The following is a 27747-nucleotide window of genomic DNA, read 5'->3' on the forward strand; positions in this document are numbered from 1 at the left end:
TTAGTTAAAAAAAAAAAGAAAAAACTCAAATAACCGAATTCAATTAGGAATAAAGGTTGGTAATTTGGTGATAAGGCTAGTTTATTAAAAATAGATTTGGATTTAAATTGCTGGAGATAAATTTTTTATGATAATGTCAAAACTTTCAAAAGATGGAGTCATATTTGATTTGAAATTCTGTTAAGTTCTTGCTATAAATTTACCTTTAATTTATTTCTAACAGGAAGAACAAGAATCACGCACCCGAAAACACATAGAAAGAAGATTGAAAAAATAAGCAAACAGTCTTATAATAGGGGGTTTTAAATTTGAAAAAATCAATTTTTGAGAAATTTAGTTGATTTATTGAGCTGTTTGTTTTAGTTTAATCTAGTGAGAAATTGTGTGATTGAAAGATCAATGAGGTCTAAAAATGTTAAATTAAGATTATTTTTTTTTGGAAATTTCTAGAAATTTTCTAAAAATTTTAAAATTTTCGTTGAATTTTTTAGCCAAGTTCATATTTTTCGATGAAATTCTGAGATATTTACCTAGATTCTGATGACTAATCCTAGATTTCGACAGAACTTCCAATGAGAAATCCCAATTAGTGATATCTTTTTTCAAAATCCGATCAATGTTCAACCGACCTTTATCATAGAGAGAGAAAATAGAGAAAAAAACAAGTAGAGAAAGAGAGTGTATGAGGATTCTGAGGGAGAAGAAACAAATTTTAAGATTTTATACAACTCAGAAATGACATCGTTTGGAGGTTTATTAAATTGGTTGATCCACGCATTTTACCACTTATGAGTCCGACCTAATCGTGACCTAGTTTGTGACCAAATTCTTTCATACACCTATGAGCCAAGCCAAGCTGAGCTGAATTTGAAACCACTTATCAACCATTTAAACTGCCCTTTTCTTATTGCAGTTGCACTCCCCAAACCACCCAGCCAAGCCAATATCTTTGTAGTATTTTTTTTTATTTCTTTTATCTTTTTTATGGTTGGTTTATTTATCTATCTATTTTGTTTTATCATTTATTTATTTTTGAAATATTTTGCAAGATTAATTTTAGGAAAAAAATAGAAAAAATAATTATAAAAAATATGAAATAAAATTTTAATAAACTTTGAGAATAAATAATAATTATCCAATGTTAAATTTTTTTTAAGAAATTACAAATGGTTAATTTCTATAAATTTTCTAAGTGACAATTTTTTTTCTAAATTTAAGCCAAATGGAGTAAAAATTTAAATAAAGTTTCGATAACATTAAAACAAAATATAAAAAATACATAAACAAATAAAGAATTGAAAAATTAAAACATTAAAAACATATTAACAAAAATTTGTGTGAAAATATTTGATAATCGTTTAAAGATGAAATTTTGAGAAAAATCACAAATGGCTTAACTTTTATGAGATTTTCAGGTGAAAGTTTTTTTTTTTTTCTAAATTAGGTCCAAATTGTGAAAAATTTAGACATGGAACTTGTATAATTAAAAAATAAATTTCGATAATAAAATTCTTCGTAATCATAAATGAATGATTATCTAAGATATTTTTATATGAGAAAATACTTCTAATTAAACCCAAATGGTAGAAGAATTATATATATTTTCGACAAAATAATTTCATAAAAAAAATAATTGATTAAGTATTTTTTCCAACAATAGAGCCTCTTTAAAAAAATAAATAAAATTCTTGAATACTTTCGATATAAGAAAATATTTTAAAAAATTCTGTCAAATTGATAGAGAATCTTAAAAATTATTTTTAATATTAAATTTAAAATCATTAGAATTATAAACTTTTAGAATAATTTAAAATTAAATGATACCATCTTTTAAGATGGGTGTGTTGGGGTGTTTTATCCTTCAAACTAAACTCTCTAATCTAGTTCTTTTTCAAAGGTCAGAACCTATTTTTTAAGAACCCTTTAGTCAAGCTTAAGATTTTCTTAAAATGATAGATTCATTAGGTGATCAATCATACCTTATAAAAGATTAGTGACGACTCCTTAAATTGTATCTAGTGATAGGTTCACAAATATATACATTATGACAACACTTGGCCTATTTAGAAGGATTTTCCAACATAACTTTTTTAACATTATCGTTATAAGAAGCCAAAAGTTCAATCAACTTAAGAAAATTTCCCTGATTTTGTTGAATCAAGTATTTCATAATGACCTTCAAAAGCACGAGCTTTAAATGCAAGCCATTGGATAACATTTATAGAAGTCTTGACTCATAGCCTGCTATCCAAAATTTGTTGTGAACTTTGAACATGCATTACTTTATCAATATGCTCATATTGTTTCATCAAATACACACAAGATCTCATTGCATTATCATGTGGTGAATAAGGATCATTTCCAATATGATTAAGAAAAGCATAATTCTTCCTAGTATTAATTTTTTTCCAACATGTAAATTCTTTAATAGTGAATACATACCAACTAGGTCACCTGTTGGATTTTATATTAAAAAAGTAACATGGTAAACAATATACAACATCTTTTGTTAGAGAATACTAAAGCCAAAAAGAAAATTGAGCAAATCAAGAATATTGAAAACATCTTGGATGCTTTTCTAAGTTATATTGATAACTAAATAGATGAATTTGATATGGACCTGTTTTCAAGTAAGCTCTTCAAATTTCAGCTCATTGATTAACTGAATGTTCCCACATTGTTTTACGTAAACCAGGATCACTCTTTCTATAGAAAGTGTTAACTTTTTTTCCAACAGCATGAGACATAGGAGGAGATTGATTAGGACTTTCGTGCTTAAGCCTGGGAGATTTGGATGGTAGACTACTTTCTAAATTATCATCATATTTTCTTTAAAAAATGAGTCTAGCCTTTTTTGCTTGCCTATGAATGATAAGACCTACAGTTATTTATAAGTTTAATCTTCATAATAAATTCTCTAACACGTTTATATTATTCTAATAGAATTTAGAATTTATAATACTTATTTATAAATTATGAAACAAAAATATTACTACAACAATATTAAACTTTTTAAGGAATAAAATGACTTTCTAATTTATTTACATAAAATTTTAATGAATTATATACGAGTAAACTTTCTTATTAATTCATTTAATAATTTAAAATTAAAAAATTTATATAAGTAAATCAATTATTGATATTATATTTTCAATCAAATATGATACAACCTAATTGAGCCTTTGTTTTAAAAGTTAAAATATCTTGGTTTGAAATTTTATGTGATCATCGAAAATTGAAAACCCAATTCCATCATGAATCAGTCCATCAAGTAAAAAACTTTTTCACTTGCCCATCCAAAATTGTTTTTGTTTGGCCAAAAATCCAGTCCTATCAAGTAATTATTTTTTTTAAAGCTTAATATCAAGTCATGTGGTTGTTGCCTAACCTTTAGTTGTACTAAAACCTATCAAGTCATTGTTTAAAAAAAAAAAAAATCAAGACAGTCATTGTTACATATAAAGTATATAAAAAAAAGTTATTATTTGGAGCTACAAGAAAAACACAAATAAATTATATAAAAAATAAAAAATAATAATAAATTATCCTTTAACAACTTTGTTATATATGCTTTTGAAAGGTTGAAAAGTCAAATGGCAAGTAAGAACAAAAAAGGCGAAGAAACTTTTTAAAATAAAAAGAAGTTACAATGGTCAAAGAAAAAAAATCTAAATTATTTGTTTTTATTGAATTGAAAGTGTAAATTAAAATTTAAAAAGTTAAATTAAATTTTCTTTAAATTCAGGTGATTGTAACTTAATATTTGTGATAAACCAATTAACTTTAAATGTTGGTGAATAATGATTGGTAGGTAAAATAAATGGATAAATTTTAATATATTTTAATCTTTTAATTTGAGAGGCTAATTTATATTTATTTAATATATATAATACATAAATATGTGTGTGTAAAGGAGATTTTTCAAAATTTTGGGGGCTTTAATTTAGTTTACGCACTACCTTTGCATGCACATTGGCACATATACGCACACTTAGTTAACACGCAAGGGGTTAATGGAGATAACTTATTGTCTTTTTATTTTATTAAAGAAATAGTTTGTTTGGAACACCTGAACTGCTTATTTCTTGTTGATTGTTGTATGGCTATGTGATTTAACCAAAGGTACCGGACTGCCAAAATAAAGGATGGCAAAAGAATAGAAAAAGGTTTATGTGGTTGTTGCTTTTCATCATATATCTAAGAGATATAAACTTGAATTTGCTGATGACCTCCATTGCTATTACTCTTGCGATCGGATAGCCTATGCTAAAAAATATTCTACTAAGAAAAATAGAATTACATAAATGAACTTGTGATTGTTTTATGTGATTAATTACTGAGAACAATTGATAAATAATAGTAATAAGTTTTGCTCAAATATGATGAAATTTAGTTTTAAAGCATTATTATATTCATAGTGAAAGATTCCTTGATGGTGTTCATCCCTGTAAATTTTGTTATTTCAAAATTTTGAAATTTATCTCGTAATCTAATATATTACATCTTACATGTGATTTTTTGCAAGAAATAAATAAGGATTTAGAAAAAAAGAAAAAATCAAATGAATATTTTGAAAAAAAATTAAATCTCAGAGTTTTTAATGCTTCATCTTAAAATTGTATGTTACAAAAATTGAGTTTACCAAGTATAAAATCATATTAAAATAAAACAAAAAAATAATTTTTGCTCTTTATTGCTCCTGTCAAGGAGTTGAAAAATTACAAATCAGAAGAATAAATGTACTTATTAGTGCATTTAGTGGCCTTGGCAATAAAATTTTTATTTTAGTTTTGAAAATTAAAAATTTCAACCACTCTTTTTAAATTTTAATATTTTATTTCCCCCACCTATTCAAACCTAAAAATATATTATTTTATTTGTTTTGTGAATCAAGAAATTTCAAAAAGCTCCCCACTTACAAACACTAAAATCAACAACTACCACGAAAATAACCCAACTAGTCAAAGATCAAAAAGCCAAAACAAATCAAATGATTCAAAAGTCTCCTAATAATACACTCACGTAGCAGAGTAACTTTCCTTGTCCCCATTCCCTTTTAAACCCTCCCATTTCTTTGACATGTTTAAATTCAGTACTTTTCTTTGCTTTCTTCTTGTTTGACTTTTTTTTTTTCTTTCATTTTATAACTTCAAAATATTTTTAGTTGAACAAAATATTCTCTCCCAGTTCTCGCCTATAAACAGTATGTAACATGCCTTTTATTTAGTAATTTATTTAAATTTTTTGTTATCGTTGAATTTTGCTGCTTCAAATTTTATTGTAACTAACTTTAAATTCATGCGATATATGTGTGATGCATGAATATATTAATATATAAATAAATTTATATATACTTTAATATTTTTTAATTATAAGATAAGCTTTTATATTTATAAATAACTTAAAATTTATATATTTAAAGTTATATAATGTCAAATATAACAAAATACAATAAAATATTTATTTTAAAAATAACATAAACCTTAAACACTTTAACATGTAAAATAAAATTAAAATCAAAATATCAAAACAAACGTTCAATATCTTATATTTAGTTGAAAAAAAAACAATTAATATATATATCAAGGGTTAGGCCTTAAAACAAAAAATTATGTTAGAAATATATGAACTATGAAGAAAATGATTAAATTCCAAAAGAATTTTGTTGTTTGAAACCTTTTTTAAATGAAAAATCTAAGAAAACCAATCCCAACTCACAAACTAGAAACAACGTAAATAATTATTCTAGCAAAGCATGAACATGGATAATTATTCTAGTGAAGCATGACTAAGTATTGTCTTATATAAATATATAAAAGCTAAATCCTCTAACAAAAAAATAATAATATGATGTGGATAACTATATTTTGGACATGTAAACAATTTAAAAAATTGACATGTATTTAAAATTTAAAATTTAGAATTTAATGGTAAAATAAGTTTAATTTAAAATACCTTATTTCCATTATTATAAAACACATTCAATGATTCTTATTAACATTTATTAAATGATTAATTAACTAAAATAAATTAAAAACCAAATCAAGAGTAATAATATCTTAAATTAAGAGTAATTTAAATATTATAAAAAATTTGTCTTAAAAAATTATAAAAATTATAAAAAATTTTATAAAAATTATAAATTGAGAGTAACTTAAAATTTATCTTACATTGATTTTTTCATTTTAAATGATTTTTTTATATAAATATATAGAAGTCAAAGCTTTTAACAAAAAAGAAATAATCTGATGTGGATAGCTACATTTTGAACATGTGAATAATCTAAGAAATTGATATGTATTCAAAATTAAGTATGCATTTAAAATTTAAATTTTAAAATTTAGAATTTAATGGTAAAATAAGTTTAATTTAAAATATCTTATTTTCATTATTATAAAACACATTTAATGATTCTTATTAACATTCATTTTTAAATGATTAATTGACTAAAATAAATTAAGAACCAAATCAAGAGTAATAGTATTTTAATTTAAAAGTAATTTATACTTGGTAATTAAAATAGTTAAGTATAATGTGTATCGAATATGCTTTGAAGAAATGAAAAAAGAGATTTTGAAATTAATGTAATAATGATAATAAAATTAATTTGATTTGATATATTAAAATTAATTTTAATTGATTTGATAATCTGTTAATCATTTTAAAATCAATATATTAAATATATGTATGTATAGCTTAAAAAATGGAGCCAATGTGTCATATTTTTAAAAATAATTGAAAAGTATATTTTTTAATAAATATAATTCAAGAGTTAAATATTTATAATTAAAAAAATAGATGTAAAATTATTTTATTTATTAATAATCACAATCAAAATTTTAATACCTTTTATATGAATTTAATGAAAGTGATTTAAGATAAATAATAAAAAAATAAATGTAATAAATTTAGTTTTTTTAAATTATTTTTTAAAATTAAAAATATATCGAATAAAATAAAATACATTTATTAAAAGAAACATGGCATTTTTTTAAGACCGTCCACATGTCAATAATATAAATCATTCATAGCAGATATGTTCCTTTTTTGCCAAAGACTTTGTCTTTTATATATTTAAATAAAATAATAAAATTAATTTAAATTTAAATTATTATTAGAAGATTAAATTTCAATTTTATATATTGTCTTTCCAATTTTACCTTATCTTATATAAATATATAAAAGTCAAAATCTTTGCCAAAATATAAAATTTTCCAATGTGGAAGGTTTATTATTTTGACATGCGTATATTCTTAAATAAACAACATGTATCATTTATAAATACATTTTTTTTTATTTTGTGTGATACATTTTTAATTTTAAAATAATTTAAAATACTTAAATTGATTGGATTCATTTTAATGTAAAAAAAAAGTAACATAATTTTGTTTAGATGATTGCCTTTATTCTCTCTTAAATTTTCATTAATATTGCCTTATATAAAAAAATTTCAATTCCATTTCTAATCAAAGTTTATATTCTCTTATTCTAATTGACCCTAAATTACTCTCAATTAAATTTTATTCTTGATTCTTGATATTCAACTTCAACATTATAAATAGACTATGCTTTAGTACATTACAAATAATAGTATTGGTTTGGTCTACTCTACACTTCTATTCTGATTCTTTTTTCTTTTTTATTTGTTCCATTAGTTTGTTTCTTCATGCTTTCATTTGTTTTATTCCTTTTTATGTCAAAGTGTAATCTCTTTCATTATATTTTAATATTAGAATTCGGTTTTACAAAAAAATCAGTTGGCTTTTAGTTCTTAAAATAATATTAGTATAACATAAAGCAGGTTGATGTGCATTGGAAATTAATCTAAATATTCCCTACACAATATAAAATGACTTGTTTTTATTTTGTTTTTCTATTTAATTTTTAGTTTATTTTTTAATGATTTAGTTTTTAATTTTTATGTGCAAATGTTTGGATGCTATGTGATTAATATTTGCCAAAAAATTTAACCAGCTTTAATAATTGTAAACAAGTTGTCGTCAGGAACATTTTTAATCTCAAATGTCACAATGAAATATCACTGCACATAAAAAAAATTACACTATGGTACATAAGGAGAGGTCCAAGAAAATATGTATACCTTTGCAATTTTATTATTTTATGATACACTTTGCATATGAATTTTTTCTGTTACTGCAATCCATTCTAGGGTTTGATTAAATATGATTTAAATCACTATACATTGCCATCATTTTAGATTGTAATAAAATGATATGATGCCTTCGTTTTAAAATTTAGACTATTGTCACCCAGAAGGGAATTATTTATAATAAAATTTATTAAATCTATCTTTAAAATTTTTTATGCTAATTGAAACAATAAATATTGATAATAAAAATCAAAATTTATTTTGTTACCAAAATGATTCATTTTATATGGTCTAGGTCTAGGTTTTAATTTCAAGTTCATAAAGATAAAATTTTGATTTGTTCTAGACATATTTTTTTTTAATTTTCTAACTTAATTTTTACAATTTCATTTTTTATAAAAAAATGTCTACGTAAACCTCAATTTCCTAAACTATTAAAAACTTTAAGTCTCCTAAGCTTTAATACCTTTTTTCTTTTATTCATTAATTTCTTCTTTTTTAATGATATAATTTGATGGTGTAAAGGGTATAGAAAATATGTCCAACCAGTTATAAAATTAAGAAATTAATTCCAAAAGAAAAAAAAAGTAATAAAATTACGAGTAATTTCCTCTGATTGATTAGATTAAGAAGCAAAGGAATCAAATTGAATTTTCAATCTAAAATATCTAAGTGATTTATCCCATTTGATTATTCAAGTAATTAATGATATTCCTTAATTTAATAATTAAGAATGTAATTTGATAGTTAATAAATTGATTTGGTGTGATTGAGGCCATAAAATATAATTTGAATGATTTGGATAAGATGATTAAATTGTTAAGTGAATATTTTACTAAATTAATAAGTTGACAAATTTTATGAAATAATAACTTGACAAGGTTTGAAGAAATTACAACAGTCAATTATAATTATGTCAACAATTAAAAAAGGCTTCAATTGGAAACTTAATTCTATTTGCAATAAACACAATTTGTATACTATAATCAAATTTGAGAAATATCTAATGTTCTTTCAAAAGAAAAAAAAAAAAGCCAAGGTTAAATAACAAATATAATATTACAATCATTTCCCTCTAATATTTGAGAAATAGTAAACATAAACCATTTCCTTATAAATAGCCAATGGTCTTGCCTTTTATGTATAATAAATAACAATTCAATTTGTAATTAAAATTTAATTTCTCATGATTGTTTACCTTAAATTGCTTAAAATTAAATTCCATTATTTAATTTTTAACATTCATTAGTTAACAACATTCAACATTAACAATACATAAGAATAAAAGTATGGTTTCATGCATTAACATTTAATAATTAATAATGAAAAGAATTTAAATTTAAATTATTATTAGAAGACTAAATTTTATATTATCTTTCTAACAATATTATATTAAATGAAAGATTTATTTTCTACCACATGAGGAAAGAATTAATTTGAGTTACTTCCAATTAATTAATCCATGTAAAAACACATTTTAAAAAATTATTACCTAAGAATAGCAGCATACTTGAATTATTTGGTTATGCTCACCATAAATTTGGCAATTTTTACTTTTAGAACTGTCTCTTTAATATATTTAATATAAATATATAAAAAGAGAATTTTTTATATACATAATGAAACTTATTGAAGTGTGAAAATTCTTGAAAAATTATCATATTTTTAAGCAAAATTGTTTAGATTTGATTTAATTTAAATTTAAAAAGTTACTCAAACAATGAATTGTATTTGTTTCTTTGAGCATTTTTAATTTAATTGCTTTTTACATTTTTCATAGACTTGATGACAGTGTATAACAATTACTACAAGTTCAATTTTAAAAGCTAAATTCAGTTCACAATCAAAGGATAAATTAATTTCATATTTTAGTTACTTTTCCAAATGAATTGGTAAAATATTTAGTTGTCTTATTTGTGCCTATGGTAATAATGAAAACAAACCTAAGACTTTTGACTATAATTGAAAATATTTTTTTATGCAAATCTTATATTGATTTGATTTTTATATTATACAGTTTTTTATACTTATAATTCATAATCAAATATAATCTAAAAATAACCAATAACCACATAGATTATTAGTATAATACTGAACTTTTAATTCCAATAATTAGGTTTTAATTCTGATAAGCTTAAATATTATAAAATTATAATATAAAAATATCTATTAAAATGCATGTACATAAAGAAGTAGGAAAAAATTGTCAATAAACAAGTATGAGCTTTCTAATAAATATTTTGAAATTGATTATTTAATGATTATTAGACAAATATATATGTTGATTGCAATCAAATTATTAGGTTTTTAATATATAAAAATAAAAATAAATTTTAATTTTAATTTTAATATATATTTCTTTGATTATACATTTTTTAATATATTTGTTTGATAAATTCATAAAAAATTAAAATAACTTATTTTAGAATAAGTGATTGTCATATAAAAGACATTATTGTTACACATAAAAAAGTAAATTTAATAAAGTGAATTTGAATTTTATTTACTATATAAATTATAAGAATAAAATATACATGGTATGCACAAATTAATAAAACAAAATATGATAATTTATTTAGTTTTAAATATATAAAAAAATGAATTTCAAATTCATAAATACGCATAGATATTCTACACTCACTATTAAATAGACATCCAAAAATTCTTTAAATTTGAAAAATAATTATAAAATAATGTTTATATTTATGTGTGCTTTATCATACATTTTATATTAATTTTAAAATTCAAATATCTTCTTTAAAATTTAAGTTTCTAAACACAATCTATAAATTATTGGAAAAATAAAATAAAACATGCTTTCCAATTTTTTAAGTACAATTATATTTAAAGAATGTTTTATACTTTAACTTTAAATTTAAATAATTACAACATATAAATTTAAAATTTAAAAGAAAGATAATTTTTTTGGAAACTTAATTAATTAAAATAATTTAATAAATTAAAAAACCCCATCCTTTGCACAGGTCAAAAACTAGTTTTTTTTATAGATTAACTCTTATTAGATAATATTTATAGTGTTGAAAAACGAACAAAAAATAATAAATAAAATTAATTGAGATATAAGTTATTAACAAAATGAGACTAATTTAAGAAAAATCAAATTAAATTAAGGATTAAAATTAATAGAGAGAGATTTAATCTATTAAAAGTAAATATAATTAATTTAATTATAATCAAATTAATTAAAAATTAAAATTAATTGAGAGTGAAATTTAAGCTATTAAGTATAAATGCAATTAATTTGATACGAATCAAATGACATTAACTCAAATTGAAAACATTAAGTGATGGATATATGATAATTAGTCAAGCCTATCCGCATGTAAAAACTTAGACTATCCACACGTGTAATTACTTTTTTTGTCAAAAGTTTTAGCTTTGATAGATTTATATAAGATTTAATTTGATTTTATTTAAATTAATCACATTTATTTTTGCAAAAAAGACAATTACCCTATGTGAATAGTATAATTTTTTACATGTGGATCGACTTGAATAATTGCCATGTATCCATTATTTAATGTCTTCAATTTGATTTAATTTAATTTAGTTTTGATCAAATTAATTGTATTTATATTAAATAACTTAATTTCTCTATCAATTAATTTTAACTCTTAATTGATTTGATTTTAACCAAATTAATTATATTTACTTTAATACATTAAATCTCTTTTAATTAATTTTATTTTGATTAAATTAATCACATTTATTTTTAATCTTATATAAATATATAAAAGGAAAAATCTTTGGCAAAAAAGATAATTATCCCATGTGGATAGTATAATTTTTTGACATGTAGATAGTTTTGAATAATTTCATGTATTAATGTATTTAATTTGAATTAATTTGATTTGATTCTAACCAAATTAATAACATTTATATTTAATAGTTATTTAATATAAATACAATTTATTTGGTCAAAATTAAATCAAATTAAACATAGTAAGTAGTGGATACATGATAATTATTTAAAGTTATCCATTTGTTAAAAACATAGACTTTACACATATGATAACTACCATTTTCGTCAAAAGTTTTGACTTTTATATATTTATATAAAATAAGAAAGAGTACTTTAAAAAAATTGTATACATTAAATCCAAACTCAATAATACATACATTATAATCCAACCTATACATACAATACTTACTTGTTACTAATATTGATTAATTATCAAATTCAAAGCCATTTACCTTTAATATTGATTAATTATCAAATTCAAACCTATTTACGTATAAAATCAAAGTCAGAGTAATATTATCACCTATTCAACTTAATTTTTTTGAGAAAAAATCAATAATTTTAATATAGTACAAGGGGTATTATAATAATTTTGAAGAATGATAGTATGAAGGTATTTTTTAATCATAATTGGAGGGATATTATAGTAACTTTAGTCAATTATGGTAGGTGAGGTATTTCAATAATTATGATAAGAGTGGTATTGTAGTAATTTTAGTTGATTATAAAATGAGGGGCATTACAATCAATTTGAACACTTAAAATTCAATTTTCTAAAGGAATTCAATTTTCAAATAATTAAAAAGGTATTATAATCATTTATAAGGGAATTAGTTTTATATTATTGTATGAATATTAAATTTTAATATGTAAATAAGAAACACTTCAAAATGTATTTTTATAATTATGACAAGAAGATTATAATAATTTTGGCTAATTATAATATGAATGATTTTTCGTAATTATGATATGAAGATTATTATAATAATTTTGGACCATTATGGTAAAAGGAATATTTTCATAATTATGACAGAAGTAAAAAAATAGTAATTTTTGTTATTTATAATGGGAGGGATATTATAACAATGTATACACTGTAATTAAATAGATATAAAGATGGATTTTTTAATTTTTATAAGGATGACAAAAAAATGCCAAATGTCAACGAATCATGAAATAATAAAAAAAGTATTAATGTAAGTTTGGTGGGAGTTTACTTTTAATTAATGTTATAGATACTAAAAGAAAAAATATCCGTACATTGTCATGGTTTAAAATTTTTATTTTACCATCTTTATTCATCGTGCTTTTCTTACAAAATTAATCTACTTAAATAAACCAAAAAATTACAAATGATTAAAAAACATCTGAGAATGACATGTGGATACTTTAATTAATCTTATTTTTTTTATAAATTCATCCAATAAAAATATAAAAAAGGTTAAAAAGAAAAAATTTTGAAATGAGGAAAAAAAACTCATACAAGGTGTCACATTGATACTTTATATTAAGTTTAAAATATTAATTTATTAAATTAAAATATAAAAAAATTATTAATATAATACATATATGTAATTAAACAAATAATAAAACATAAAATTTTATATATAACTTGAAATAATTTAAGACAAAACATTCTAAAAATACTTTCGACTCGAATTTGTTTTACTTTAAAATTAAACCAATCTCGAAGTAAAATATTATAAAAAAATATATAAATGTTAAAAAAAAGTTAATAAAAAAAATAAGATTAAAAGAAAAAAATAACTCTGACACATGACATATTGTCGGTATTAGTGAGATAAAAAATTTTAAATCTAAGAAAATTTTATTAAATATAAAAAATAGAAAATAATAAAAAGACATGCGGCACATCTTAAATATCAAATGTATCTCATAAAAAGTAAATTTAAAATCTTAAAAAAAATAAAAAAGAGAAAATGGTGTAAAGTGGGTCCCATTTAAAAAAATTATAAAAAAATTTAGAAACTATTTTAAAAATTTGACCAAAAAATAGGGAAAAAAAAAGAGAGTAAAACATGGCTGGGGTTTTGGTAATGTACTGTTCATATTTATATTACTAAAAATTTTAAGTATAGGATTTGTATAATTTTTTCCTTGGTATATAAGATAAATTTGTGATATTTTCGCAAAAGAGGAAAGTGGACTCAAGCCGCTTTTTCCTAGTCCATTTACAAGAGAAAGAGCCATTACCTGATCATAAATTAGTTCTGCATTATAAAACAATTATTTTAGATTTACTATTACATTTTAGTTATTTGTTTTTATTCATAAATAAAAAAAACAAAACAAAATAAAATCAACAATTAAAAGTAAATCTATACAATTTTTTTAATAAATAAAAAAACTAACAAAAAATGTCTAAATAATTAAATCAATATGTTTATATTTAATTGTCAAAATACTTCAAAAAAAGTCATTATTATGCTAAACCAAATTTCTTTGTTCACTCCAACGTTCATAAATTGTTCAAAATTTTTTGTAAGATCTATACATACACTCTAAAACAAAGCAAAATATTCAAAGTTTTTATAAAAATTTTAAAAATAAAAAAGTATTGATTTTAACTTTTTAACATGTAAATGCATAGATTATAAAAATCTATATATAAAAAAATTTGTGCATCTCATGTATATAAAAAAGTTATAACATTATAATAAAAAAATATGTGCATCTCACAGGTTAAAAAACCATTTCTTTGCAAATATAAAAGTTAAAAAAATAGAGAAATAGAATTAACATTGAAAGTATAGTTAAAGAATAAATTATCTTCTAATGTATGTGATATTTTATATTTTTAAATTTAAGAATAATTAAATAATAAAAAATATTATAAAATCTCTAAAAATAAAAATTGTATTTTAAAATTTCAAATTTAAAATTAAATACATTTAAATTATTAAAAAAATCTATTTTATAATATCACTAAATTTTAAATTTTTAGATTTAAAAAATATATTTTTGGGAAACATATTTTAAAAGATAATATATCATTATATTTGAAATTTTAAATTGAAATATATATATATATTTAAATTATTTAGAAATGCATTTTAAAAATATAATATATTTAAATTATATTTTATTACTAAAAATTTAAAGATAACTGAAGTAGTCCTCTACTTGAATTTAAAAATTATGAATAATTAAATAATTTTTAAATATATATTTTATAAATATTTTAAAATTAAAAAATTTCTTACATGTCATTATAAAAAAAAAATTTAGAAATTTTATTATGTGTCAAAAAACCATCTACCTAAATTTCTATTTAAGCAAATTTTATCATATTTTAATGAGTGTTGTAATATAGTATTATTATATATATAACTTTTATGATAGTTTTGCCAAAAAGTAAAGTGGACCCAAGATCGATTCCTAGTCCATTTACTAGAGAACGAAGCTAATAACCAGCCCAATCCACCTGCCCAACAGACAGCAGATATTTCAGTTCTTCAGCAATTGGGACAAGATGAGACAACTAAAACTAAACTTAAACCCTACCGAGATTCTGGACGACAGAGGCCGACTAAGAAACGAAAGCATTATGCAGTTTTGCTTTCAGCTTCTACTTCACAGCTAAAGAGATATAGCACCGATGGCGTTTGGGCAAACGCTAATATCAAGCAGAAACCTCTTCTTCACCAAAACCCCAACTCTCTCCTCATCTACGACTCCCCAAATTTCGTCTCTCATCCTCATTAAACGACCCCGTTCCTTTCGAACTCTGAAATGCTCCGTCGATGACAGAGACTAAAACTACAACCTTCAAGTATCGTATCCAAAACCCTCAGAAATCCCATGGTGCAAGGACCTCTGTAACACGGTGCACCTCATTGGCAATGTCGGCGCCCCCATTGAAATCAAGCACTTGCCTTCCGGTAATGTCGTCGCCTGGACCCGACTTGCCGTAAAAAAATCCCCTACCGACACCACATGGTAAATTTTTTTTTTTTATATGCTCTTTTAGGGAATAAATGAAAATTTAGCCCTAAAATTGTGCCTTTGTTACCCATATTTGTCATTCTGTTTATCTACATATTTTTAAAAAATGGTTAGGATTAATTTGACATTCTGGGATGAGCTGGCGAATACTGCGTATCAGCATGTCGAGAAAGGGCAACAGATATATGTTTGTGGTCGTCTGGTTTTGGATACGGTTGAAAGTGACGATGGCAAACAGCAGACTTATGGCAAGGTCCTCACAATTGCTATAACCCTTTTTTTTTCTTCGCTCATTGAAATTTTAAATTTTATTCTTATTGTTTTTCATTATTTTGGTATCACATTATAGATAGTTGTCCAACAAATAAATTTTGTCCAAAGGAACTCCTCCTCAGCGGCTTCATATGATCGTGGCTTTAGTGGGATGTCAAGTAAGTCATATTTCCTGAGTGGCTGAAACTCATTCTGCATAATTAGCAATATGATTTTTTGTATTTTTTTTTCCTTGGATTTGATTATGGCAGATAGGAAATTTGGTAACAATTGTGCGAATAATATGGGCTCTACTGTGGAACTATGGCAAGCTTTTTTCGCCAATCCTACAGAATGGTGGGATAATCGGAAGAACAAGGTAGATGTTCTGTCTCATTTTGAATTCAGAAGTGCATTATATTATATTTGATGTGGTTGTGTGCTTTTGTATGTACATATTCTACCTTTAGAATTGAATGCCATTAAACGAACTAGGCTGTAGTTAGTGTATTGTCAATGCTTGACATGCATCAAGATCATATTAGAATTTCGTAAAAACTAATCAAAGAAGCTTTTGAGTCAAAATAAGAATTTGCTTTCCTGACTGAATAATATAGTTATCACTCTGGATGAGTTACATATTTTATGATTATGGCACAATTGAACCAACATAATTAAATGCTTTACTATTGAAAACTTTTGCGAGCACTTTGTGTTAACTGTTTACATGGTGTTGTTTCCTTGATGTACAGAGGAGCCCAAAATCTCCAGATTTTAAGCACAAGGATACCGGGGAAGCTCTGTGGGTTGAAGGTAGGAATAATCCACGCTGGGTGAAGTCCCAATTGGCAATACTAGATTCTAGAATAAGCTCTCTTCAAGATGAGGATGAAAGGATGCATGCTTCCATGGCTGGTGATGATCTCATGCCTTTCTAATGGTTTATACAACTGTATTTATGATGTTGCTATAAGATGATTAACCTTGACATGGTGCTCACACTTTGCATGAGGAAGTTTTTGTCCTTTCAGATGTATATTCTGTTTGTAAAATATTGCATCTTGTGCAAAATCTAGTTTTATCTGCTCTTATATGACTTTTTCAATTTCTGAAATATTATTAATTATGTTTCTTAGTGGGATAGATTTGTCCATTGGTAGCCTTCCATGAAGAAATTGATGATTCACTATTATTCTGATAATGCGGCAAGCATGTTATGCATGAGCACTGGCTAAATGATACTATCTAAATTGAAGAGCAGAAATAATAACTTAATAAAGTTCTTTTTTCCTGCATTCTTTCCTCCTCTCAAGGTACCTGGACTGGATGATAGATATTGAAACTCTACCACATTCTACTGGCTTTATTTTGTCCATTGGATCCCAAGTGTGATCCACAATCTAAATCTGTATTCTTTCGATCAATTTATGCGTAATATGGCTTTTAAATTTAATTGAATTGCATCCCCCTTATGTTTTTAGCCACCAGTTTAAACTTATTCTTGTATTGTGATCTTTGAAAATTTTTATGCAAATAACAGAACTTCAATCTCAGTTTTAGCAACGTTTTTTTTTGGTCCACGCCGTTCTGAATTCTAGACATATTTTCTTCTTTTGACTAATCAAGGGATTGATTTTTCTTTATTTTTTTCTTCTTTGGGTAAAATAAGGGATTGCCTTTCTTTCTTTCTTTCTTTCTTTCCTTTCCTCCTCTAACCCTCACGACTTCCTTCAGCTGCTGTAGAATATTGCTTAGTTAACTGTTCTGAAAGTCTACGATGATGAATCAAGCAGGAGGAGTAGACAACTTTAAGAATACGTGGTTATTCATAAGGAATCCTATTGACCAAGCGTTTCTCTCCGATAACCAAAATTTTGTTATCAGGAAAGAAACTGTTGCACATGTGAGAAATTAAGGGTTTCTTTTTATTCCATCAAAAAATTTTAACCAATTTTTCAAATGAAACAGAACCATTTAGGAGTTATAAATATTCAACGTCGAAAACCTGGAAACAGGTTGAATTGGAGACGAACATAGATTTGATATCGTTTCCATGAAATCGTATTTGGAAATATCAGCTCACCCACAATTATAAGGAGACTAAAATATTGTGGAAGAATTTTGAGACCCAAGAAGATATTTATCCCATCTATTTGCTCTAAATTTCTAATCAAAATAGTACATAAAAATAAAAACTGTACACAAATATATAGTTCTTGCCTTTCATTTAATCTTCTTGTTACATATGCTTATCCTGGAAAAATGGTAAAGCAATAGTATTTGCTTAATTTGTACGGTTGGATATAAAGTATTCTATCTTCGTACTGCCTTTTAATCTTGTGCTATATTCTATATAAAGAACCGTAGACATTTGAAATAGAGGAGGCTAAAAGCCAGTCATGGTTCAATTAGAAAAGAGGGAAGAAGAGATGATCTTGTCAATCTCTGAAAGTTTCCTGTACGAAATAGCCTCACTTCTCAAGAAGAGCAAATTGATCTTCATTCTGGAATTTGCATCGATCCAAGCCGAACAAAATAACCTGTAAACTGTCTTCCTTTCTTGTTAAACAATTTGTTCTTTGTGGGTGTATCTCATACATAGCCCAAGCCTCTGGCTTCTGATCCTTGTATGATTCTCAGCCTCTTGCAGGAGGAGATGAACATTCTGTATACAAAAGGAAATAAAAATTTAGTTTATTGCTAAAATAAAGGAAATATCAAAAGTTAAAGAAAGTTAGCTGTGGAGACAGAACTTACTCCCAGGGAATATCTCCAACAAGCATCCAGTCACCATCTTTGTCTTCATATGTAGGAGCATAGTCAGATCCGTTGTAGCCTTTCCTCTCTATGTATGCACCTACAAATTGCAGTTAAAAAACCTTTAGAACTAGCACTAAAAAAAGGGTTTGTCAAGGGAAAAAAATTTTCAAGTTTATGGTTCTTACCAATGGTGAGCTTGAACATGTTTTCCAAAGCCTTAAGGAGTTCAGGATAGCTTCTGTAAATCTTGAGATCAATCTTTCTGAGGTAAGGAGCTCCGTCAACGCTTACTTTGACATACATCCCTGCCCCTTCAGCCTCATTTTTCTTGTTTTGTAAATAATTTTTCCTGTAAGATCGGATTGGTGGCCATCCTACAACTTGTGCCCTGCATTAATTCATTAAATTTTTCATAAGATTCTATAAAAACTAGCCAATATATAGTCAAGCCCTATAATCTAATTTTGTTTTGGCTAAACGTTTCCATTAGAGGAGGTTTTGTCATACACACACACACACACTTACTTGGTAGGAGGAGCATCGTCTTGGTGATCATCATTTCCAGCCTGTTTCACCCCAGAACTGCTCTTAGATCTTAACTCCTCAGAAATCTCAGATGAAGTTCTCTTATTATTTCTGATACTAGGAGTCGATTGTCTCTCAGGCTCATCACTACCGGGCAATCCCAATCTGAGCTCCGTTGCCTTGAGGTTGAGATCATTCTCGTAATTCACTCTCCTTTCCATTGCTACCATTGTATATAATATTCCCGAACGATATATAATTTCACAACCTGAAGATTAATATTCCTTGAATATGCAATCTTGTTCAAAAAAGAAAAGAACTAGAGGATTTATCTTTTGCAGATTCCTTATTGTGTTTGCCGAAGTGATAAACAAAGCATGTATGTTGATGAAAAAGATGCGAAGCGGGACTAGTTTTATAGGGGAGAAATTGTTGGACGAAACTCTAGCCTCTAGGTGAGAAATGATAATACCACGCATGCGATGTTATACGCGCTTGCTCGATGCCGAATCATCTTGGTTCCTTCCGTAGGACCCCCCAGGGAACGCGTGGAGCGAAGAGCGTGGGTTTGATCCGAAACAGCGACAGATATGGCTGCCTGTCACATGTGGGGCTGCGTTGAGCTTAGGTGCCCCAAGTGAAGGGGACAAATGAGGGACAAGCACAGCTGATGGTATTGAAGACTGTGGACCAGAGTGGACGGCTAAGATGAGGGTTTTGAGAGGATTTGGAGAGTGAAACCAGGAACGTTGGATCAGGAGGGGGAGCAGGTGATGGTAACAGCCCCATGTGAAAAAGGTCCCACGTGGATGTCGTTGATTGGTAAGGAAATTACATGTGAGTTGAGAACAGTGGGACCCTTATTTAATTGTTGGGCCCTTTTAGGTTGTACATGACATGTGAAATGTCATGCGGCAAATGTCACCTCTTTTTCATCTATTCTTTACTCGTTTTTTTCTTTCCCACTTTCTTCCATTTTCCTTCTCTTTTCCTTGTTCTTCGGAAGGGTATACAAATTTTATTATTCCCCTAGTTCGAAGATGGATCCTTAAAAACTTGAAAGAAACATGGATGAAATATTGTACACATATACATGACAAATTCCATCCAAGTTTTTACATAATATCGATGAAGGGATGAATTTGAAATAAATTTAAAAGATTGTGGATGAAAAAAATCAAATTTTTACAGATGAATATAAAACTTTTTAAAAAAATCATCATTATTCAAAAGTAAATAGCAGCGAAATTTTTTATCCTATGCCTATTTCTTTTCTAACTCGCAAGAAGCAAATCCTAGCAATATTACATTACATACATTAAATACTAACATGCACAAAAGAAATAGGATTAGCATATCTACTGCCTTAATTATAGTGAAGTCTTTAAGCCTTTAAGGTTAGTTGAGTCTAATGGCATGTGTGCAACTGATAGAAAATGCCGGCTAAGCTGCTTCACAAATTTTGAGATGGAACAATTAATGCTAATATCTTCACAAAATTCAGTGAGTGATTTGAAAGAGATGGAGTGATGTATAACAAAATTTCAAGCACTAGGATCAACTAGTTCCTTTGTATATATCTATAAAAATTACTTAAAAGTAATGAGAGATGCAAATCAGTTAGCAATATTTGATATGAACTGTAGAAAAAAGGAACTTTTACATGAAGCAAAAGATCAGTGCATTTAGCATGGGATTTGTAAAGTTCAAGTGGGACAAGAATTTTTCTCAACTCAACCTAACTCATCCTCCAATTATATAATTGAAGAAGAATCAATGGCTTTTTCAAAATAAAATCACAAATTAATTAGTAATAAAAAGGCTAAACTCCTATTGTTTCAGCACCAGTTGAACTGTTCCCCATTAGAGATGGTTCAAGAACTGGCCAGCCCAAACTTTGAAATCCTCTTTTTTCTCATCGACAGCTTTGTTGGGTAATGGGGCAGTTCTGTTCGCCGGTGCCAATGTACTGAAACCCAGTTTCTTAAGGCTACCAAAACATATCTACAAATTAAGCTACACCCCATCAAAATACAACTCATATTTGAGAAAGAAGGACAAATTGAGGTGCATTTGAATTTGAGGCACCATATTCTAACACTACTAATTTTTCTGTTCATAGACTGCTAGCACACCCCTTTATGATCACAACAACTTAGTTATCTTGGAATTGCATTGTAAGGACCACAGGCAGAAGAACGTTCCCTGACCTTTTTCAATGCCAACCAGATTTGAATCATCAGGGCATTGATTATTATTATTATTTTCCAAGTCTGTCTATAGGACCAACTTCATGCCATCAGTTTAAACTTTAGACCCTACCATCTAACATTTGTGTAGCTGTGCCCTTTTGTATTTCCACAATTTTGTTGCCAACATAAATTCCCTATATTAAAGAGAAAATCCTTAGGACGAAGAAAAATCAAAATCAGTATTTCCTTCCGTCTAAAGTAATTAACAAATTACAATTCATGAAAAGCTTGACATGTTCTATCAGACTATCTCTCTTTTTTTTTTAGTGAATAATAAAGAAAATCTCAATAGTCAAAAGTTAACGACAACTGAAAGATGCTCGAGTTTTGTCAACTTTAGTTAAGGATTCAATTAGACAGCCGGCTCCCATCGTATCGAGAGATACTAAATTTTTAAAGAATCTTTTCATCAGTTTGTCAAATAAACTTTTTTTATACTACTTTTTAAATGATCGTAAATGACGTTTGATTTGAGTAAAATAAGAGTTTTTTTGTTGCAATTTTATTTTTAGTAATTGATTCAGTAATTCTTAAGATTTTTTTAAAAGATTTTTAACAATATTAAAAAAGAGAAAGTAGGAAATAAAAACTCTTTATCTCCCTCAAATTTTTTTTAGATTTTGAATAGAGTAAAAATTTTATCTTATTTGTCCTTTCTTAGTTGTATTTTCATATTACATATTACTTATCTTAAAAACGAAATAATTTTATATGTTATTTTTTATTTAATTTTAAAAATTTAATAAAGACAACATTTTTAAGATAAAAATGTGTTTTTGGTGAAAATATAAAAAAATTATTTTTTAAAATTCTTAAAATTCAAAGAAAACAACATTTTAAAAATTAAAAATGTAATTTTGTTGAAAATATGAAAAAAATATTTTTTAGAATTCAATAAAAATAATGTTTTTTAAATAAAATATGCTTTTTCTTAAGTATGAAAATTTATTTTTTAGAATTTTTAAAGTCAATGAAAACAATATTTTTAATATTAAAAATGCAACCTTTATTAAAAAGATAAACAAAATTTATTTTCAGAATTCAATAAAAACAACATTTTTAAGAAGAAAAATGTGATTTTTATTGAAACTATAAAAAAATTTATTTTTTATAATTTTTAAATTTCAAGAAGACAATGTTTTTTAGATTAAAAATATGGTTTTTATTACAAATATAAAAAAATTATATTATAATAAAAATTTATTATTGCATATAGTATATGCAATAAAATCTAAAATAATTTAAATAATTTAACAAAAATATTAAATAAACAATTTACATGTTAAATGAATAAAATTTTAAATCAGTCACTTGTTTATTCACATGCTATTTATGTGTTACATGTTATTCATGTATCATAAAAAATAATATAGTAAAACACTTTATTAAATAATCTCACATTAGTTTAACAAAACAAAAAAATATTATATTTCTTAAAATTTTCATATATTATATTCAACAAAATTTAAAAAAATTATATATTTTCCTTCAATATCACATTTTTCTAAAATCTATGAATCCACTTATCCAATGTCTTCTAATCCCAAGTCTTTTTCATTTCTACTAAATTAATGAGATATAGCTAAGGGCATCTAGTTTGTGAAATCTTGAATTTTAAAAAAAAAAGTGATATTTGAAAAATTTTGATACTCAATGTTTTGTTTGATTTTTAAAGTATTTTGTAATCAAATTCACTTATTTGATTGGAAAAAATCTTAATTTATTAATTCATGTATAATTATTATAATCTCTTTGACAAACTATGTGCAACCTTTCATTTTGTTTTAATAAAAAACAAAAAAAAAAAAAAAAACCTCAACTACAAATGATGCTTTTAACAGCAAAAAAAAGAAATTTTTTAATTTTTTAATTAAATATATCCAATTATGGCATTTAACTAGATATCTAATCATAATTATTGTATTAAAATATTAAAAAAAATCAATTATGGCATTTGAAATAGTTAAATACCTTATTTACTTTTATAAATATGTTAAACGCCTTATTTGCTTTTGTAAAAATTTTGAAAATCATCTATAAAATAAGGCATTTAAAAAAAATATGCTTTATTTGAATTGATCAAATAAAGTGTTTGTTAAAAAAATGCCCTATCTGATACTTTTATAAATATTCTGAAAAAAGTATCAATTAAAGTATTTGTTTAAAGGAAACACCTTAGTTATATATCAATTAAGGGGTTTTTTTTACATCTATTATCACCTTAATTGATAATCAATTAAGGTGTTTCAAGGAAAAATGTTTTAATTAATTAAAATATTTTTCCTTAATTATCACGTATTAAAACTGAATTAAAAATAAAGTAAATTTTTATAAAAAAGCTACAATTGAGTTTAAGACTTATTTTTTAAAATGATAATGGATACGTAATTAATTTTTTATTTAAGTTAAATTTGAAAATAAAATAATTTTTTTCTTCAGAATCTTAAAATATCATAGAAAGAAGTGCATTTTTAATTTCAAGACTTTTGATGCTGTTAAAAATTTGATATTTTCTTTTATAATCTGATTACTCTAAATCAAATGTGAAAAAGAAATACCGATCATCAAAATTTCGAGAAAAATTTTATAAATTCTTTCGAACTAAACACACTCTAAGAGTTTAAAGATGCATGTAAGCCAAATAATTAAGACAAAACAAATTATTGCTATATTTAAACACATCATCCATATCTTTTAGGACTTATTAGAGTTGTGTTGTTTTTATCAATGTTGTTAATTTTATTTTAATATTAACCTAGTCAATAATATTAAAATATGATATGCTTAAAGCTGATTTTTTTGTATTAGATTTAAAATCAAATAATACTTATCTTTTAGGACTTATTAGAGTTGTGTTGTTTTTACCAATATTATTAATTTTGTTTTGATATTAACCTAGTCAATAATATTAAAATATGATATGCTTAAAGCTGATTTTTTTGTATTAGATTTAAAATCAAATAATACTTATCTTTTAGGACTTATTAGAGTTGTGTTGTTTTTACCAATATTATTAATTTTGTTTTGATATCAATCCAGTCAGTAATATTAAAATATGATGTGCTTAAGGGTATTTTTTTGTATTAGATTTAGAATTGAATAATATTTATTGGTTTCGTTGGTTTAGATTAGCTTCGATGAACTTTAGTGACTTTGCTTGTTTTAATTTATACATAAACGTGAAATATATTTTATAATTATAATTTTTATAATTTATTTTGTTCGAATTAAAATTTATAAATATTTAGATTTAAAAAAAAAAAAAAGCTTTTTCTTTCTAAAAATTAACAATCATAAAGTCAAGATTTTTTTATCTATTTATTTTTATTTTATTATATTTTTACACAAAAATATTAATTTAAATATCATATAATTAGATTAACTATTTAAAAATATTATTATAAATTGATTATATTATTTTTTATGCTTTTTACTTTATTTATTTATTTTTTAAAAATATTATATATTTATTTTACAAATTATTAATAGTATTATTGCATATAAATTCGTATATATTTATAAATATATTTATATTAAATAAAAAATCAAAATAATATACTAAAATAATTAATATCGATACAGACTAATTTAAAAAAAAAATCGATACATTATCTAATATAATACTAATAATCTTAATTTTGACCCTTTTTTTCTTTTAACTTTTAAATTTATAGGACAAGTTAGAGCGGCGTACGAGCTGTATGCCTGCAATAAATGCATGGGGTAACACATGAGAGGTGCCAGGCTATCATATCACCGAAACACACGTGTGGTGTCTTAGTTGCTGATGGTGATAGAGAGGCCTGTGGGCCCACGCCCACAAGTGGTGGCAGAAACCATAGCTTTGAAAATTTACTCCTAGATGGAGAAGAAGCCCAAAAACCATTAAGAGCAGCTTCCTCCCCCGTTTCCTCCATCAACCGTTCCTGTAATTACTGGTTTTGGTCTTTGCTGCCCATCTCCATCAACCATCCCATCATGCATCATGACCATTTTTACATGCATCAACGGCAACTTTTATGCGTTAAGCTTTCAATTATTTGCTATCTTAGAAAAGAACAAAGAAACGTACAAATTTATGGCTAATCAAACCAAACAATTAACTATATTTTAAAAATGCTTAGCTTTTAGCACCGATTCGAGTATAGGAAATTAAGGTCATCCCAAAAACACCCCAAAATTCTGACTTGTTCTCAAGCACAAGTGAATGCGGATACTAATAATAGCAGAAACTGGGAAATTATTCTTGCTGAGGTTGGGCCCAAACTTGTACTTTCTCAGCCCCTACATGGGGGGTTGTGGTTTTGGCCCCTTCCTCGACGAGTTTAATCTGACTGGTCCATTTTGGCAACCTAAAGGCGAGACGGGATATCCGGCGGTGCCAAACTCAGTCAATCTGATTGGTACTACTTTTTTTGGTGTGAATCCCTTGAGATCAGAATCACGCATTACTTATTGATAATTTAGCTATAACATTTTCAACGGTTAATATAAAAGTTGGTGTTTTCTTGACAATATAGTATTTGATATTTTTTAGAATATCATTATAATAATATAATTAATTATTAAGATAATTTTATTATTAAAGTGGTTTTATAATTTATTATTTAAAATTAATTTATTTGATTAATAATTATTAATATTTAGTAATTGAAATCATTGTATTTAATATTATTAAAAATTAAAAATTATTTTATTTAAATATATGAAAATAATCATGCGTATTATAATAGTTATATAATTTAATATTTTAAATATTATTTAAAGATAATAATTTATATAATAATTTATTTGTTTAATAATAAAAAATTATTAAATTAATAAATTAATAAATATATTTATTGATAAGTAAACAATTTTTTTAATATAAAATATGTAAAAAATATTTGAATTAGAAATAAAACTAATCTAATAAATTCAGAATAAAAGAATAATTAAAAAATTATATATTATATAAAATATTAAAAAACTCAAATTATTTTTGAATTTATTACAATGAATATTAATTTTAAAATATAAAATTTATGGTATAAAATAATTATAATTTTAAGAGAAAATAAATTTTTAATTCATATATTAAATCAATAATATTGACTACTATTAATTTTATATATCATTTTATCAGATGATAAAAATTTATCATAATTTTGAATAAAAATTAAATTACTCTTCAAAAAATAGTGATTTGATCACTATTAGTGATTCAAAATAACTCCAATATAAAATCACAAAACACTTACTAAACACAATAATTTAATCAGTATTTATAAATCATTATAATTTTTGGGATGATTATCTTATGTCAAATACACCCAAGAGATGATTGGCCACAAATTTCACCATTATTCTATCTTTTATTGAAGCCTTTATTGTGATGACCGGAACTTATAAACAATAAAAGATCCTTACTATATTATGACTCGAACCCTCGAAGTCCAAAGAAAATGCATAACTTTATATTAAACTTCTTGATTAATTAATTAAATAACAGAACTTTAGGGTTTTGTCTCCACGGACTGACCACATCAAATAGGAAGAATAAAACAAATGCATGCATGCATGCATTCACATTTATATGCTTACATGGATGAATCAAAATTATGTTCATGAATCAAAATTTGGATCCGTTCTTAAAGCATTGAACTGAGATTACATTAATTAAGTGCAATGATATGATAAACAAGAAAAAAAAAAAACATAAGAGGGTACAGAACAATAAGATTCTTTCATATATTGGTTTTTGACCAATATTTTCAGCTCTTTGTCTCCTTTCTTAACCCGACCCTCAATACCATTTGACCTATAAATTTTAATTTTTTTAATCTCAATGAACATATATAACCACCGCCCAATAGGGAATAAAATAACAGTATCTCTGGTCAATAATGATTGAATTATTTTTTTATCCAACGCCCAAAATAAAATAAAAAAGAAATGATCATTGGGTTTTAATGATGATCTATATATATATGCTTTAAAAAATACATGAGAATGGAGAGGAAAGAGGGATGACTAACTACTTTCAGATGGACACAACACAACACTGGAAGCTGCCTCTGATTTCTTTGCGGAAACCCAGTGTAAAAGTTTTACACAATAAATGTTAATGCACTACGATT

The 27747-nt window shown here is 24.8% G+C and overlaps 1 protein-coding gene and 1 pseudogene across 2 annotated transcripts; one reads left to right on the forward strand and one right to left on the reverse strand.

Annotated features, from left to right (window-relative positions):
• The first annotated feature begins 15323 nt into the window (after positions 1–15323).
• On the forward strand, positions 15324–17199 carry LOC111313079 (protein OSB1, mitochondrial-like; annotated as a pseudogene). The gene is made up of 5 exons (XR_016332416.1): positions 15324–15833; positions 15954–16092; positions 16189–16270; positions 16364–16470; positions 16844–17199. The product of XR_016332416.1 is annotated as a protein OSB1, mitochondrial-like (transcript).
• Positions 17200–18199: 1000 nt separating this feature from the next.
• LOC111314282 (auxin-induced protein 22D-like) lies at positions 18200–19828 on the reverse strand. Its single transcript, XM_022915470.2, has 4 exons — positions 19377–19828; positions 19037–19239; positions 18849–18948; positions 18200–18756 (listed from the first exon to the last, which is right to left on the reverse strand). Exons 1-4 carry the CDS (start codon positions 19604–19606, stop codon positions 18684–18686), a joined length of 606 nt encoding a protein of 201 aa, XP_022771205.1. The 5' UTR covers positions 19607–19828; the 3' UTR covers positions 18200–18683.
• Between the last annotated feature and the right edge of the window lie 7919 nt (positions 19829–27747).

This window comes from Durio zibethinus, chromosome 23, assembly GCF_047325235.1.
Source record: "Durio zibethinus cultivar Kanyao isolate XHJ-2024 chromosome 23, ASM4732523v1, whole genome shotgun sequence".
NCBI lineage: Eukaryota > Viridiplantae > Streptophyta > Magnoliopsida > Malvales > Malvaceae > Durio > Durio zibethinus.